General features: G+C 49.9%; 1 protein-coding gene across 6 annotated transcripts in view; it reads right to left on the minus strand.

Moving 5' to 3' along the window:
* The window catches only part of PCBP3 (poly(rC) binding protein 3), a 167,322-nt gene that overhangs the window by 16,535 nt on the left and 133,547 nt on the right, over positions 1–17,240 (minus strand). For all 6 annotated transcript variants that reach the window (XM_036769062.1, XM_036769060.1, XM_036769063.1 and 3 more), the window contains one exon: positions 13,960–14,001. In XM_036769062.1, coding sequence (XP_036624957.1) covers positions 13,960–14,001 — 42 coding nt within the window. The remainder of the gene's footprint in view (positions 1–13,959; positions 14,002–17,240) is intronic.

A 17,240-nucleotide genomic window follows, 5' to 3' on the forward strand; every position in this document is an offset into this window, starting at 1 on the left:
GCTGACAATAAGTCTTTAAATTCTGTTGCTTCTGAGGGGTCGGCTCTGCTTGTTTGGTCAGGGGCTTAGAGGGGTTTTGCTGGGAAGCCCACCCCTCACAGCCTTTCTGAACTGTGGTCTGCCTAGTCCTTGGGGCTCTGTTCTAGGCCCATCTCCTACCTCTGCCTTGAGCCTGGAGACTTTTCGTGGCCCTGGTAGGAAGCATAGCATTTAAAAAGAAAGATATTTCAAGGTGAGAGTCCCAAGCGTACTGGGGTGCCTAGCTCCCCTTTACGAAATAGACCCTTTCCAGCTGTTGGGAGCCAGAAGAGGGCAGCCAGAATCCTTGCACCCCCACCCATCATTCTGGGAGACCTGGCTGCCTGTCGAAGTGTAGATATTAAGAAAAGACACTGAGGATGGACAAGGTGGTGGCCGCCCTGAACCCTGGGCTCTGCAGGGCGGCCAAACCGAATCCCTGATCTTGTAGTCCACCAGGGGGAGGGAAGGCAGGACAGTCAGACAGCAGCAACAAGGTGGTGCAAAGCATTGGCGCTGAAGAAAATGGGAAAGAGACAGGCAGGGAAGGATTTGGAGAAGGGAAGAAGAACCATGACGATGCAGGCGATCCATCCGCCCCTGACCAGAGACGTCTGAGCCACCTGAGGAATGTGCTCTTCCACGGAATGCCGGGGCAGCGGAGAGCCTGGCGCCAGCATCCCGCGCTTTCTTCCATGCTCGGCAGGTGCCGCCTTCCACCCAAAGCCTTTCCTACTCTGCGAAGGAGCCAGCACTCTCCCCCTTGCAATTACTCAGCAGAGTCTGCATTAACTGCTTGAAGACGGGTGCTAGTCCTCCAGGGGTAGGGGTTTCTGCAGGCAGGGACTGTCACACCAAACCTGGCGTCAACTCCTGCAGATGCAGATCAGCCCCTGCCCTGCACCTTACAGCCTCAGAGAGTGGACACTGAAAGGGGAAGAGACCTGCCCAGGGTCACCCAGTCGGCGCATGCCAGAAATGACATTTGAACCTTCCAAACTCAAGACGGGTAAGTTCTCTGCTACTTCCATTTTAGGGATAGACCTGCCTACAGCATTTAGAGGGAAGTGACCTGGCCAGGGTCACACAGCCTGGCACTAAGTAGGTGCTCAAAAATGTTTGCTGATTGTCTTCAATTGACATTGACTCACATGCCTGTGCCTTTCTGGGTCCCTGTTCTACCTTATATTTGCTAATGGTTCAGTCGACATGCTTCACAGTGCAAAGGCCACTGTATTTGGAATCAGAAAACTTGAGTTCAAATCCCAGACTCCAGTCCTCAGGTGGGACCTGGGCAAGCCACTTCCTCTGTGGGCCTCATCTTCCTCATTTGGAAGATAAAGAATCAACCAAGCCTAACTCCAGCTCCACACAGCCTTGTGATCCTCACGCAGCCTTCCCAGAAGAGAGATGATTGCGAGACTTGAACCAGAAGCCAGGCACTTTGGGAACGAGGTGCCAGGGTGGTAGGTGCCAGTTTGCACCATGTCAGGAGCTTCCTGGGATTGGGACTGACTTTTCAGAATGTGAGGAAGTGCTCAAACCATCATCCCCACTGGGTCTGCTTGCCTTCCCTGTGCCATAGCCTAGGAGGGGTTTGCTGGGGACTTGAGGGTATCTCCAGGTACCCAGAGCCCTCGATGGAAGCACATACAACACTGGCTGCTGCCAGCTCCATGTGGTGATGCCAAAGACAGCACACCAAGAGCAGGGTGTACCCTGGGGGGCAAGCACCATTAAGAAAAAGTTTTATAGTGGGAGTCCCTTTTCTCAGGAGCACATTGCAAAGACACAGCTTTGCACTCTGACTAAAGCCTGGCAGGTGCCAGGGAGGCTTCGCTCTCCTACTTAGAAAGTCTCCCAGGAAGACACTGAGCTGCATTTGAACATCTCCAATTTCCTTCTCTCTCCACTTACTCTGATTCTACTTCTTCTCTCTCTGTTTTTCCTCATGGGGTGGCCCGAATATCATAGAGCCATCAACATGCTTTTGTGGTTGGGCCAGTCAGGGCTGATCCTTCCACAGGGGGAGTGGGGTAGCTGGCAGAGGATGCTTTGCTCCATGCTTAGAAGTATTAGCCCAAAGTTCAGATGGGAAAGTCTGGCTTAAGGCTTAAGACATTTACCACTGAGGAGGGGGTGGAGAGGCCATGGCCAGGGCTGCACTTGGTCTCCTAATAACTGGATCATTTGGCCAATTTACTCAGAGTTTCCTTAGTCTGGCCTTTGGGAGACAAAACAACCAGGGGATCAAGGGATTCCCCAGACAGCTGGGGTACAGATGCATCGATGCGGTCTTCAGATCGGAGCTGGGACACATACACAGATACTCACCCCATTAAGGTCATTCAGCAATGCAAGGTGCTCCCTCGATGCCCGCCCACCCCCCGAGCTGCATCCAGAACCTCTGAGTCATCCTCATTTCTTCTCTTCCCTCCTCTCTCTCCCCACCACTTCCGATCAACTGACAGATGTTCTAAGTTCTGTCTTCACTATGTCTCTAAAATCCACCGCCCCTTCCATTCAGATTCAGCCCTTTAAGCCCCCATCACTCCTTGCCCAGATGGTTACAAGGCCTCTTTGAATGCAGCCTTTGCCCCTTTCCAGATCACTGATCCCAGAGATGAGACGTGGATGTTATGAAAGCCCAGATATGTCTCTGTTCCCCCTGCTGCTCAAGAAACTCACTCCCAATTCCTCTAGGACTTGGTAGAGAGCATTTCCTCCTCTGGGACAGAATGGAACCTCATTAGTCCAGGATTAAAGCCCTTAGCAGGCTGCCTCTCACCTCTCTCTGAAGGCTGATGATGGATTATCCCCCCTCGTGCAGTTTATGTCCCAGCCAACCTGGCTAACTGACAATGATTTCCCAAGCACGAGGATCCATTTCTGATCGCTAAGCCGTCCCCCACGCCCTTCCTCCTCACCTCTCCTTCTTGGGTTGCTATTTGCTACAAGAAGCCATTCCAGATCGTAGGTAACCCTTAAATCTTTTTTTTGTCATTTGTTTGCATGCACGGTTTATTTTCTGAGGTGCTGCCACATTGTATCTCTCCCTCTCCCCTCTTCCCAGTAGAAGGTAAGCCCTCTTAGGGCAGGGACCACTCTACTTCTCTAGTCACTGATACAGAGCAGGTGCTTAATAAATGCCAACAGAGATGAGGAGAATTGTTACCAAAGCTTTGGAATGCCACTGGCTCCCTGGCTGCAATCTTTTTTCTAATAGTCATTTGAATACTTTGGGGGTGATGGCCACCAGGCTAGGGATTCAGCAGACGGTGGGGGACAGGCATCGGGACGCAGGCACTGATTTGCCTTGCTTTATCCTGGGAAGGGCAAAGGCCCAGGAATAGGGATGCCCGGGCCACATGATGGGTCACTATCTGACGTGACCCCTAGTAATGGAAGCTGCTTCAGTTTGTGCTTCAGTCCTATCCAGCTGCTGGGGCCACAGTCCAGCAAGACTTTAAGGCCCCATGTCCTCCCACACTTTCCTTTCATTCATTTTTATTCCATGATGGGTGAGAGGGCAAAGGTAAGAATGTCTACTTGACAATAACTTTCTAAGCCTAACTCCAGACTTGTGATGTTGGTGGCCCATTGGTTAGACAGAAGCCTCCAGGGCTGACAGACCATGTTGGGGAATTATAACCATGGTCTTTTTATAAAGGTCGAAGAAGTACTCTGCTCTTTTTGTTCCTTTTCAGTTAACGTGTCTAGTTAACACAGGTGAGGCTCATGTATGTTCTTGCTCTGATCCATACTGACTGTGTGACCCTAGGCACACCGTTTGATTCTCAACACCCCAGCCACTTCTCTAAGACCAGAAGGTGCAGAGGAGGTGCTCACCTGAATTGGTAGAGAGCATTTCCTCCTCTGGGAGTTCCTTACCCCAGAGATATACCAGGTGCAGGCTCTGTCCCTAACAATCTCTCACCCTGCTCTCCTGGGGCCCTTTATGCTTCACTCAAGATGGCCCTAAGGCTCAGAAGGTGCTAAACCAAGCTGTGACCTGCCCACAGCAGCAGCCCAGGGTTATCTCCAGTTCTTCCTCTCCAGGATAATCTCTCCCCTTGGTCCTTCTCTTGCTCATTAATCACCTGAGGGATATCAGCCAAGTTTTCATTCCAAGATGCTCTAGACACAACTGCCCCCCTAAGACAAATTCCAAATGGGGCAGGAATGGGGCTACCAGGGCTTCAGAGGAAGAGCCAGGATACCCAGGCAGTGGTCAACATTAGGCAATGCAGGGAGAATTATTTCAGGTCAGAAGCCTTCTGGGTGCTAAGGGACCACTTGGGTGCCCTGCGTGGAACCCAACTGGCTGCCGATTTAACACTCTAAGTGAGGACTGTGCCAAAGGTAATTTTTTCTGTAGAAGGGAAGATGGAAAATGAGGTTGGAGTCACTATTTAATTGGGAAGGAAAGTTCTGCCATCCCACAGGACATCCCACAGGAGACAAGAGGAAGAAACTAGAATCTTGAGACTCAGTTTCCAGCTCTGTAAAATGAGGGCATTGGGAGACATATCTACATCTGTATATATACCCACATAGATGCAGATTGGCATGGTTGTGTGTGTGTGTGTGTGTGTGTGTGTGTGTGTGTGTGTATATGCATATACATACATATATATATGCATATACATACATACATATATATATATGGATCTGCATATAGCACTCTATAAATATGATCTCATCTCATTCACTCACCAACAGCCTCACAAGAGGTAGGCTTCATTAGAACCTCATTATACAGTTGAGGAAACTGAGTCAGAAAGAGACCTTCCTGTAGTCACACAGCTAATAAATCTGAGGCTGAATTAGAACTCAGGTCTCCCTAAGGTCAAGGCTAGGGTTCTACCCACTCCACCAGTCTGGCTGCCTTCTCCCCTCCCTCTCAGTTCTAAACCTGTGATTCCCTAGATCTGTGTCAGTTCTGGCAGGGCATCCAGGCCTGTCTACAAATGATGTTGTGGTCTTCTCTTTGGCATGTCCTCCCAGCAGTTTTCACTGACTAGGGATGCCCCAATGGCCCCACTTCACAGTTTGGACCCTGGGAACGAGCTGCCCTTTGGTCACAGGGACTGGAAGCACCCCACAGTAGGGTGCTATCTTGGCCCCACACATGACTAACAGAGCTGAGCTGGGCCCAGTCATGCTGCTTGGCCCCATCTCTCTTGGAGGCCCCTCTGGCTCAGGAGAGTTTTCTAAACATCACACTGAGCCCAGAGAATACTGCAGCCAGGCCAGGTGAAAATAAAGGCGGCTTTCTTCATGTTTGCAGCTAAGGCAATGGGACAGAAAAGCAACTCACCAGAGCAATTCGGCAAGTCAGCGACTGAGCCTGCGCGAGGGCTCCATGCGGGCGGCTGAATTCCAGGACCAGGTAGACCCCCAGGCCAGCGCAAACAAAGATGCAGCGCCTGGTGTGCACGTCCAGCGTCGGTCAGGAAGGAATCCGGTGTTCCCCTTACAAGGTTGTTCCATTTGCTTCCGCAGTGGGTTTTGTTGAACGTCGCAGGGGAGCGGTCCAATAAAAAAGAGGCATTTATTAAGCCCCCACCTACGTGCAGGGAGCTGGGGAGACAGCGGCAGAGGGGAAAGCCCCTGCGCTCTAGGCGCTCCCATTGAAGGCGAAGAGGGGCAAACACCGGGAGGAGGCAGGGGGGACGTGGCCTGGCCCGTCTGACGTCCGGCTCTCCATTTCTCCATCTGGACACGGTCTTATTGCCCTTCCGCCTCTGGAGATGCCAAAGGACTCGTGGCTCGCCTCTCCTTGCCCAGCCTCTCCTGGCGGTGGTTGTGCCTTTTCCTTCCACCCAGGATGGCCTGTGCTGGAGGCTCCTGCCGCTGAGGGCTTTGTTGGTTCACCAAAGAAAGCCTGGGGGTGGGACAACTGTGAGAGCTCCTGCCTGGGGTGTTGAACTGTATTAATGAGAACTCATTATCTCCATCAACAAAATCATCACAATGGCAAAGCAAAGGGCGCCTGGCCGCTGAGGCAGCGATATGGGCATGATTGTAGACAGTGCACTGGATTTGGAATCAGGAAGACCAGGGTTCAAATCCTGCCGTAGAAGTTCCCCAGCTGGGTGGCCCTGAGAAAGTCACTTCATTGCTGGGCCTCAGTTTTATCACCTGTAAAATGTAATCGTGATAGCATCTATGTCTCAGGGTTGTTGTGAGGATCCAGTGAGGTAATACTCATCAAATGCTTGGCAAACCTTTGAGATCGCTATGTAAATGCCGGCCATGGTTCACTCCCTGAGGCCAATCCTCAAGAAACAGCATTTGTGTACTCGTTGCCAGTTTTTAAAATAAGAAAACCATTTATGGGAGGGAAAGGTGTCTACTTCTCAGGGCAATTCTTTTGGTGGCCTGGAAGCAGGCTATGGGCAAAGTGGGTCTTCTAAGGCAAAACGTGTCTTGAATTGAGTAGGAATGCAGGACAAAAATAGCAGCCGGTTGTTAAAAGAAGGCCAGGAGGCCTTCTGGGCACCAACTAGGAAAATGGACCTGGAGGTGGGTGGGCTGCCCAGGGTTCTCAGAAAGGCCTGCCGTGGAAAGGGAGGGGCGAGACAGATGGCCCAGGGAGTGGGACATCTGGAGAATTCCAAGCTCTAAATAAATAAAAAAAACCTAACAACTAATAATAGCTTGTGTTTCCAGAGCCCTCTGAAGCTCACCAAGCATTTTGCAGATGCTATCGATGTGGACCCAGAGAGCGAAGCGGGGACGAACCCCCAAGGCAGCAGCCACATGAGCTTTGTCTTGTTTGGAGTCTGTCGGTCCAGCAGGGCTCAAAGCCCTGCCAGGCCCGGTCCAGAACCAAGGAGTAGGTTAATGCTGCCTGACACCCACATGGGCTCCTCAGATCTTTGGTGGCCTTGCTCCACCCTCTGCTCCCTTCTCTAACTGCATCTTCTAATGCACAGAGCCCCAGGTTTTACTCATGGGCAGCTCTTAGTCTAGGAGAGAGAGTGCTGGTCTTGCCATCAGGGAGACCCACTGGGGGGGGGGGTGTCTCTCTGTGCCTCAGTTTCCCTATCTGTAAAATGGGGATAATAACAATCTCAACCTGACATGGTGTCATGGAGACCATATAAGAAAATAGACAGAAAGTGCCCTGCAAATCTTCATGAGACATTACGGAAGGGCTCTCCCCCTAAGCACAAATGCCATACCTGGGCACAAGGGGAACAGCACAGGCCTGAGAGCTGGGAGGCCTGGGTTCTAGTCCCAGACTCACCACTACCCATCCCAGTGACTTTGAGCCAGCCTCTTCCCTGCTCAGGCTGCCAACATCCTCCTCTCTAGAATGAGCAGCATTCCATCATCTTGGAGACAGCCCCTTCCTCCTCCTGGACTCTCTTTGGAACCATTGTAAATGTTTGGTTACCTTAACTACCTCCAGCCAGGCTTCATCTCCAAGTAGATCCCAGGCAGGGAGGCTCAAGTAGATCCCAAAGCCCACCGAAGACAGCAGGCAAAGTCTCTGCGCAGAGGTGGGACGGCCACTACGGCTTTCGTTGGGAACCAGAAGCCAGCGGATGAAGGAGCAGAGCAGCAGCAGAGCCCTGCAGAAAGCCTGAGACAGCCTTGAGGAAGGCCAGGTGGTGATTTGGGGGAGTTTGCCAATGCAGAGGTGCCCTTCTTGCTGCCTGAGCCTGGCACCCATGGGATCAGAGACAGCATGTGAGTGCAGGGCAGCCTTCCTCCAAACAAGGAGAAGCTACTAAATGAGGGAAAACTGCTAAATAAAGAACTTTCCCTCTGGTGGTTTTAATAGCCTTGGAAGGCAAGACCTCTGCCAGGGTTGCCTCCATGCATCTTGGCTGTCCTCACTAGTAGATAGCTGCCACTCTGAAAACAGGCAGAGATGGCTTGAACCAGCCAAGGATGGGGCCTCTCACCTGCTCCTCAAGCACCACCTTGGCCGTGAGTGTTGGCACCCCCTCCCCCACCTCCTGGAGGAGCAGGGTGGACCCTTCCATTCTGGGTGACCCCTCCCTCAAGCATCTCCAAGGCCTTTGGGGCACCACTCAGGCTGTGGGCTTGTCACCCCTCATGCTCACAACATGACCTGTCTTACCACACTCATCACAGATGAATTCTCCTTGATGATAATTCTCTTCCACAGATCATTTCTGGCAATGCTTCACCCTCCTCACCTGCAGCCTCCCATCAGAATCTTGGGACTGGAAGTGCCCCAGAGGCCATCTGGCCAACCCAGGCCTCCACATCCTGGGATGGTGGCTCCCAGACTCTGATACCTCCAGAGGGGGGAAGCCCTTCCTGGCAAGGTCACCTGTTTCACTGCAGAGAGATCATTCCTAGAATGTTTTTCCTTTTTCTTAATTTCCCTAAGATCCCAGGTCTGCTCTTTGCAGTTTCTTCCCACTGCTTCCATGCTTCTCTCTGGGGCCAAGCAGAACCAAAAGAGCCCTTCACCCTTCTGAAGACGCTGCTATTTTCCCCTCTCCTCTCTGGTTACACACTGCTGGTCCCTCATTTATCTTTCCATTCCCATTATATACTATGCATGTACACATCTGTGGGCATAGGGTACAGGGTGGGGCATCTGAAGGCTTAAATCATCACCCCCAGGTTTTTGGGCTGAGTCTTCCTCCTGGCTCTCCTTGATGAGTCTTTCTGGAATAGTCAGGAAAAGGGTAACCCCCTTCTTGGCCCTGGCGGTGGGGGCTGGTTCTCTGGGATTGGTTCTGTCGAGCAATGCTGGAGGGAGGGCTGGGGGAGCCCGCTCTCCAGATGGTGGGCTTGGGGGAGGGCCACACCACTCCTGAACTCTCTTTCCCTGAGATGCTGCCTTCCCTTTGCTTCCAGCTTTGCCGTTCTCAGGGCTTTGCATGCACACAAATATAGATCAGTTTTTAGGCAGTTGGCGCAAAGGGAAAAAGAGGAAGCAAGGGTCGCGGGGATTCGCTCAGGGCCAGACCTCAGCCCTCTCAGCAAACGAAGAAGCTGCCAGTGAGACAGGAGCCGCCCCTCATTTAAGCCACCAGAAGAAGAAGCAGGAAGGGGAGAAGTTTCATCCCAAAGCCAACTCTCAAGGCTGGCCAGTTCACCCAACACAGTCACTGCTCCTTCTCAGGGTGGTCTTCACACCTTCAGCCCTCCCCTCCGCGCCATGCTAGCGCACTCATTGGGCGGGTCCAGTTAGGAAGGCAGAGGGTGCCGCGAAGCATCTGGGATGGGATCTCTTGGGTCAAAGACGGTGTCTAAGTATCGCCCCGCCCCCCCAGCTCCTTCACTACGCCGTGTTCCTTTCATGCGCCCTTTGCCAATGTCTGTTCGTTCCGCAACATTCAGAGGTTAACCCAACAGGACCAGGGACCACATCCAGGCAAACACTCATCTGCACTTCCTTAACCGCCATCCAACTGTGCCTACACGTGGGGAGACACACGAGGACAAAGACCGACCTGGCTACCGGTAACAAGAAGGCAGGCTCGCCGCCCCCAGCCAATCTAGCTCGGGGGGGATTCCCTTTGCAGAGGGATTTTCAAGGAAAGCAGGCAGGAAGACCGGATGCGGACGCCTGAAGACCACGTTCGTCTTGGGTTTCTGTGCTTGGGAACATCATCGACCATGTCTCTGAGAGCCTGAAGTTCAAGGCACGTTGTACGGAGCTTCTGCTCCGGTAACAAATACCCTTGGCTTCCTGAGGGTTCTTTCTGACCCCAATTTGGGAGGACCAGAGGGTCAGCAGAAGGGAGCCTTTTGTCGGTCAGGCCACCCTGAGTTAGGCTTTTGTTCATTCCGCAACTTTTTACAAGCTAAACTAGTTATCTTCAGAAGAATCCCCCAGCCCAATGATAACTGATTCCATCTTCTTTGACGTTTTCATGGGGCAAGAGACTTGGTCCGGATGCCTGGACCCCAAGACTTTTATCAGATTAGTCTGCGTTTTCTCTCTTAGTCATGGGCAACATGTTTAGAGAAGTCAGAGGCTGTTAGAGGAACACGACCACCCACTGAAATACTTGTTCATTTAACGTTAACCTGGGAGCAAATTCAGAAAAGGGAAGAAAATGGTTCTCAGAAAAAGATGGCTCTGTCTGGGATTTTTGCAGAGGCCAAATGGTGATCAGCAGGGTCTGGAGCTCTTGGCTGTTCCTCCTGCCCTGAGGAACACGGCGGTGACCGCGGCAGAGCCCAAGACAGATACCTTTTAGAACCCTTCTCGCCCCTCCCCCCACCATACCAGACACTTAGCGACCAGGGAGCAGTGTGAAGGAGAGAGCTCAGACGTGTTGGGTGGGAAATCCAAAGGTGCAGACGAGGAACGGGGGTGATGGGAAAATGCGCACTTACATTTAAGACTGATTACCACATCCACCCGCTGCGCCAAGCGGCCAGAGGCAGCTGTCCCGCAGGGCACTCCATCTCCCTTCTGCCGGCCTCTGCCTTGGACGCCCTCTTTACCACTACCTCTCAGAAACTCGCACTTCCTCTAAAGCTCCTCTCACGGAACGTCGCCTCTTAGCTCACCTCCCCATCATCTTGTCTGTCTGTCTGTCTAAATACACACATTTGTACGTGCAGACACTCATTTATGAGCGAATAAGCACTTATTAAAGGCATACTGTATACCAAGCACGGTGCCAAGAGTACGAGTAGAAAAACCAGGCAGCTTGAAAACCAGACGTTGTATCCATGGATAGAAATTTCCCCGAGGGCAGGGACTATCCCACGCTTGTTTTTAGCATCGGTGGTGCCTGCCATGGTACCTCTCACAGGCTTAATTCATGCTCCTTGACTGACTCATTGATCCAAAGAGCATAGGACGATGCACACCCATGGGCAGGTGCCTCCTCACACACTTAGTGGAACCAGTCTTTAAAGGCAGAATTTGTTTTCCAGCGACAGTGTCTATATTCACGTCCCCTCCTTTGGCAAGTCCCTCACCTTATGCATTCTTGGAAGGGAGCCTCCCCTGTTCTCCCAGACCCCCCCCCCCCCCAAGCTCAGCACCAGCTCTCAGACTTTGGCAGCTGGATGTTCAGCGATAAGGAAATGAAGATTTCAGGGGCCTCACCTACATCCTTGGGGATCCCAGAACTGCCCACTGCGGGGCAGCTTGGAGGAATATGAAATCAGCCAGCCGTGGGGACCCCGGCTTCCCTCCCTGCTGACTGTCACTGGCCTCACTTTACCAGATTGTAGAGGAAAGACAGGGGCTAGGAGAGAGAAGCAATCAGTTCTTCTGCCTGCTACAGAGATGGGGAACCGCCAGGGAAAGGAGGTGTGCTGTGGTATCAATGGGAACCCAAGGACCCTGTGCCTGTAGTCGGCCCGGTAATTATTGGCAGCAGGAGGGTGCAGTGGCTAGAGCAATGGGTCTTGAGTCAGGAAGACCCAGGTTCAAATCCTGTCTCAGACACTTCCTAGCTATGTGACCTTGGGTGAGGTACTGTTGCCTCAGTTTCCTGGCCTGTAAAATTGGGATAATAATAGCACCTCCCTCCCAGGGTTGTTGTGAGGGTCCTGTGAGCCAGCATTTGTAAAACCCTTTGCAGAGTACCTGGCACACAGGACATGCTACGTAAATGTTAGATAATTGTTATTATCATTCACAGTAGGATATCACGGATGCCATTGGAGTGACTGGTCACTAGTGGGTCCATAGATACAGACCCCAATCCTATTGGTTACACTCAGTGGGCTCTCTGATGGGGCTGCCATGTTCACTTTGGCATTTGGGGCAGGGAGAAATCAAAGCCACTTGACTTTCTTTCTAAGTTGCTCCAACTCCAAAGAGCCAGAATCTGTGGTGAAAGACAGAATGAAGATCGTACAGCCTGCCTGAGGCACACTTCATCACTCCCAGGAAGGCCCACTCAGCCATCCAGATTGCACAGTCTTCTAGGTGCACCAAGCTACCTGCTTGTTCTTGCTCTCATGCTCCCCATCCCCAGACCGAGACCCCAAAGAACGGGAGCATCGAGGTTGCACAGCCACCCAGTGCTTCACACAAAAGCCTCGTCTTACTCCCCTCCCCTCTTGTTCTACCTCTTTACATCTGACTTTCACTCAAAGTGGACAGTCAACGTTCTGATTAGGGAGCAACAAAGTGGGTCATTGAGGGTCACAAGGTGGCAAGTTTGCCCAAACCCAGAGGCTTTGTATCTGTGGAGTCTTTGGGATTTCAGGAAGAGTTATTGGGCTGCTCTGGGTCTGGAACCATCAGGGCACCCAGGAAAGAGCAACACTTTTGTTTTAACCCCAAATATAGCAGGGGAGAACAAAGCCTTTCTCTATTTGGGCTAGAAGGACATGAAGACATGCCACTGGGGAGGTAGAGGACCGGGGGTAGCAGATAGTACATGCACTGCTTCTGTGGTTGATTTGGTTGAACTGTTTTTGCTTTGTTACAAGAAAAGACAACTGGGGGAAGGGAGAGAAAGGGGAGAATTATATCTGGAAACAGCCATGCTATAAAAACACAATATATCAGTATTTTTAAAATAACATTTACTATTAAAAGTTTTCAGCACACTCAGAAGGTGAATTTGTCTGTTACTGATCCCCATAATTCTGGGGCAGGACTCAGGGACACACTTCTGGTTTTATTTCTTTCCCCTTTTCACTGTCACCCCCCACATTTACATCCTTTTTCTTTATGTCCTTCTATGCTCTATTTAGGATGCACCAGGAAAATCAGTGTCCCCGTCATTAACTCATACAAGAGATGCCATTGCTTGACCAGAGACAACACTATTGTTTTATGTGGTTACACTCACATAACCGTGTGCATGCACACACCTATACATACCCTTGTGCACACCTACACACACAGAGGCACTCACACACATAGCAAGAAACCACTAGTTCCTCCAGTTTATAGATAATGGGGCCATAGTCAAGATGGCAGCATGAAAGGACAGGCACATTTCAGCATTCATTTCATTGTCCATATGGTAACCATTGTAACTCTCCCCTCTCCTTTCTTCTGATAAACAAATTAATACGATGGAAACAACTTGACTCTTGTTCTAGCACCGATCAACACAATCCTCATTCACTGGGTAACAAGGTTAAATCCACCCTTCAACCCTCCCAAATTCCTTGAACTCACCCATAGTCCTGCACCATCTCTGTAGACCCTCAATGAACAAATTCCAGACATCAAATGCTCACCATCGCCCAAGAAGCTGGCATAGTATGGAAGTAGGAGGGCCTGTCTCATCTATCGACTTTTTACACTGTAAAGTTGTTTCTCTTTTCAATGACTAATGAAGGGAATGAAGACATACATGGCCACCCAAGAGGTCTCTGGGTAAACTGTAAGTGGGGAACAGGCAGGGAACAAGGTCTACAGTTTCCCAGAATGTCCCCCTTGGCAGGTTGGGTCTCGCCTTTCATTGAGGACTGAGCCCAGGAGTCTGGTGTCCTTTAACCTACAAAAATCTGAGCTACGCCTCTGAATAGGAAACCAAGCTGGCATTGCCAGCTCTCCCAGCATCCCTTCTGAAGGTGTAGGGAACATGGTTGATGATGGACCCAACCTGGCAACTGACTGATTAGGAGGAACCCCGTTATCTTGACCTGCTTCAATATGCATCCAGACAAGACTCATAGAGACAACGTTCTCCGTATCAGATGGATGAGGGGAGAGAGGGGCAAAGCCACTATTGGGACCATTCTAGAAGAAATGACACCATAATGGAGGGATAGCACGGGACAGTCCAAACAATTTAACATCAGGCCAAGTCCTCAAGATTAATCCAATTAGTGCTAACAGGTTAAAAGGCTATTCGAGGTCATACGGAGACTGCACAGGTCAGTTACATTTAGTCAGCGGTATTAATATTAGTCAGTAATATTAATATTAGTAGTGACGGACAGCTGCATGCAGGCAGGGCAATGTTAACAAGGCGGGGCAGAGAATAAGAAAACGAGGTCAAAACTCACATCCGGGTGTGGAATAGCGTATTGTCCCTGAATTGTATAGGCCTGCAAGAGAGAAACCCATTGTTAGTTTGGGAAGTCTAGACCCCTCCTCCCTGAGAGTGGCCACCACTGTCCCCAGTTCCTAGTGACTGCCAGGGATATGGTGCGAGGCGCTTTCCCAGTCTTCTGGTAGACCTACTAAGGAGGATTTCTTCTCCCACTGTGTACTTCATTTCAAAAGCCACCCGTGTTCAAGTGTGAGGCCCTGAGTGGGGGCTTTAGGAAGCTAAGAGGAAGGTAAAATTTCAGGATCTGATTTGCTGCATATAAGGAAATAGCACCTAAAGGTGGAGGGGCAGGCTTTTAGGGTCCTGGTTCACACTGGAAGAAGTTTGGGGCATGAGACCTTCAACCGACACTTCTGTGACAATAACATGTTGCCCACTGTTTAGAACCACTTCTAATTTAATTATAAAAGGAATTCTATGCCAGGAGGCACATATTAAGTGCCTACTGTATACCAGGACAAGTGAAATAGTCATTGCCCATAAAAAGATCATGTTCTACTGGAGAATCAAGATCAAATCTGTTCCCAAATAAGGAATCCTTGTGTCCAGGCATTCTTTGGCGATCTCCATGCTGGTTCTCAATGGAGAGAAGGACTCAAGGAGAAATACAGCAACAAAGATGGGAGAGAGCTGGTTTGGGAGCAAGGTTATGGTCTGAAGGGACGGCTTGGTGGAGGTCAACTTCCAACCTTAGTTGACAGCCTTCCTTGAGTCTAAGCTTCCTGAAGGCAGGGAACACTATTAATTCTTCTATCCACCCCAGTATTTAGTATATGATCTCACACATGGGTATTCAATGCACATAGACATATAGACATATGTATGTATACACACACTGTATAGACACATATGTGTATGTATATATCGTATATCTCCCCCTTTCCTTCACACAGTGAATCAGGAGACTTGCATGTTCCTAACAAGGTTCAGTGTGGAACTGTTAGCTGGAAGCCTGTTCATGGTAAAACGGACAATGTCTTGGGCTCTTCTGCCCTCATGGGTCAGTGACTCAGATGAGAGCATCTCTGTAATGGCGCTGTAATGATGTATGTGAATGTCTGTGAGAGTGGGGTGGGTGGAGAAGCACACTGTGGGTCAAGAAAGCCTTGGACCTTTGTTCCTTTCTTCCAATTTCACCCTCCTAGCAAGAAGAGTCAACAATAGGAAGCTCATTCCTCCTCATGTTGGCCTTTGGATGGACTCATAGGCTCCCAGATCTTATGCTGGCAGGGACCTTCGATGCTTCATGTTGACAACATAAGAAGGTCGGACACATTCTAAGGTCCCATCCAGCACTAGATCTAGGGAGCCTGTGAGTCTCCAAGTTCTACTTTTTCACTTTATAGAAGAGGAAACTGAGGTAGGGGGAAGTCATTTGCCCAAGCTCACACCACTGGTAAGTAGAACAGACTGGATTTGAACCCAGGTCCTCTGACTCCCAATCCAGCCTTCTTTCCACTGTACCACATTGTCAGGTAGTGTAAGATAATCCAGGAATTGGACTCCCACATGGGACCAACATCAACCCATCTAGTTAACAAAAAACAATGAATTGGCTACAATTTACTTTCTGCTTCCTTTAGGAGGAAGAAATCTACTAAGGTGTGGCAGTAAGAGATAAGTGTGGCCTCACAATGAGCCACAGAATGCTCCAGCCTGGGCCTTAGATGGTACACGGCCACCCAAATGATGGCTTCCAGAATCAGCCAAAACACCTTTAAAAGGATAAGGAGCCATTTGCGCCCATGATCATTTTTTTGTTAGTTTGTTTAAGGGGCTTAATGTCAAGTGGGCACTCATTGGCAAAAACCAAACTAATAATAATGATGGGAACCACATAGAGCAAATGTTTGAAGTCCAGAGGTTTAAAAGGACTCTTCTCCAGAGGCTCCCTGAGATCAGGCCACCAAAGGAAAGGTGATACCCACTTTTTAAATACTTCTTTTGAACCTACGAACTATGGGTACCATTTTAAAAGTCTATACACTTATTTCTGTGAAGATAGGGCGAGGACCTGTGGGATCCTTTTCTGCCACCCACATTTCACAATCATGACAGTGCTTTTGATCCTGCATACTCATGCCTCCCTTGGGATTCTCCATATGGTATGGGCAAAGAGGCTGAGGCCTGAATAAACTTGTACCCCAGCCCCAAAGGGCTTCTTGGACAACCAGACACACTTTCTTGGGTAAGATGATTTTAGATGGTTCCAAAATCATGGTAAACAGAAGATGAACCATACTTTGTAAAGGGAGAGTAGAGACGAGGCATGCAGGAGCTTTGGTTCTCTGTGCCCATCAGGCCTTCTCAGAAGGTCACCCCAGGAAATGCCAGGCTGGCCTAAGAGAGCCAATTCAATCCGCCCCCTCCATTCTGGGCCAAGAGAACAGTGAGGTGTGTAAATGAGGAGTCTGAGACAGGGATGCAGAGTGAGGCTGTGGAAACAAGGCCATGCTTCCCATCAAGAAGCCAGTGAGATCAGTTAAAAACAAACAGTTTGATTGAGGAGGCTGATGCTTTGGCTTACTTGACTGACATGGGGTCTCTACATTGGAAACTCTGTTTAGAGTAACAAGTCCAGCTTCCATTTGGAGAACTCCAAATTGGGAGCCCCTTTGGGAGCCTCCAAAGTACAGAGCTGCTTAGTGGGAGGGCCAGGACTAGATTCTGCACTGTCCTGATTGTGTGTAGTAGAAATGTTTGTTTAGGTATTCATTCAATTTCAACTACACTGTATCATGAAACTTTAACATGAATGGAGCATATATTTCAAACGAAAGTTTAGGCAGAGCCCAGATTTTGTAAAGCCAGGGACTTTTGTGCTGTCCATATTTGTCGGTCAATTCAAAATAATCTCCATCCCAGGGCCTAAGCAATCTCTCATCCAGCCATGGGAGTAGCCCTGTATGAATTGAGAGAAGGTTCAAACCACAGAGTGAAAACGGCTGTTGAGTCTACCAGGACGGTGTGTAAAAGTGGGGCTGCATTGTTTCATTTCTAAAGGTACAAAACTCACAAATAAAGGAATCTTATCAGATGCAGAAAAGTGGACCATTCTGGAAAAGTACTTTGCTAATTTGGGGAGGAAAATGGTTCCTCTGCTCTAGCCCCCAGCTTGGGGCCAAGTTAAACTAGCACATGACTTTGGGCTCACTTTTTAAGGATTTCAAGTCATGAACATGAGCTTCACATAAGGGCCATTTCTACACTACCAAGTGCTGAGATGAAGCTTTG

The sequence above is a fragment of the Trichosurus vulpecula genome, chromosome 7 (assembly GCF_011100635.1).
Source record: "Trichosurus vulpecula isolate mTriVul1 chromosome 7, mTriVul1.pri, whole genome shotgun sequence".
Taxonomy (NCBI): Eukaryota; Metazoa; Chordata; class Mammalia; order Diprotodontia; family Phalangeridae; genus Trichosurus; species Trichosurus vulpecula.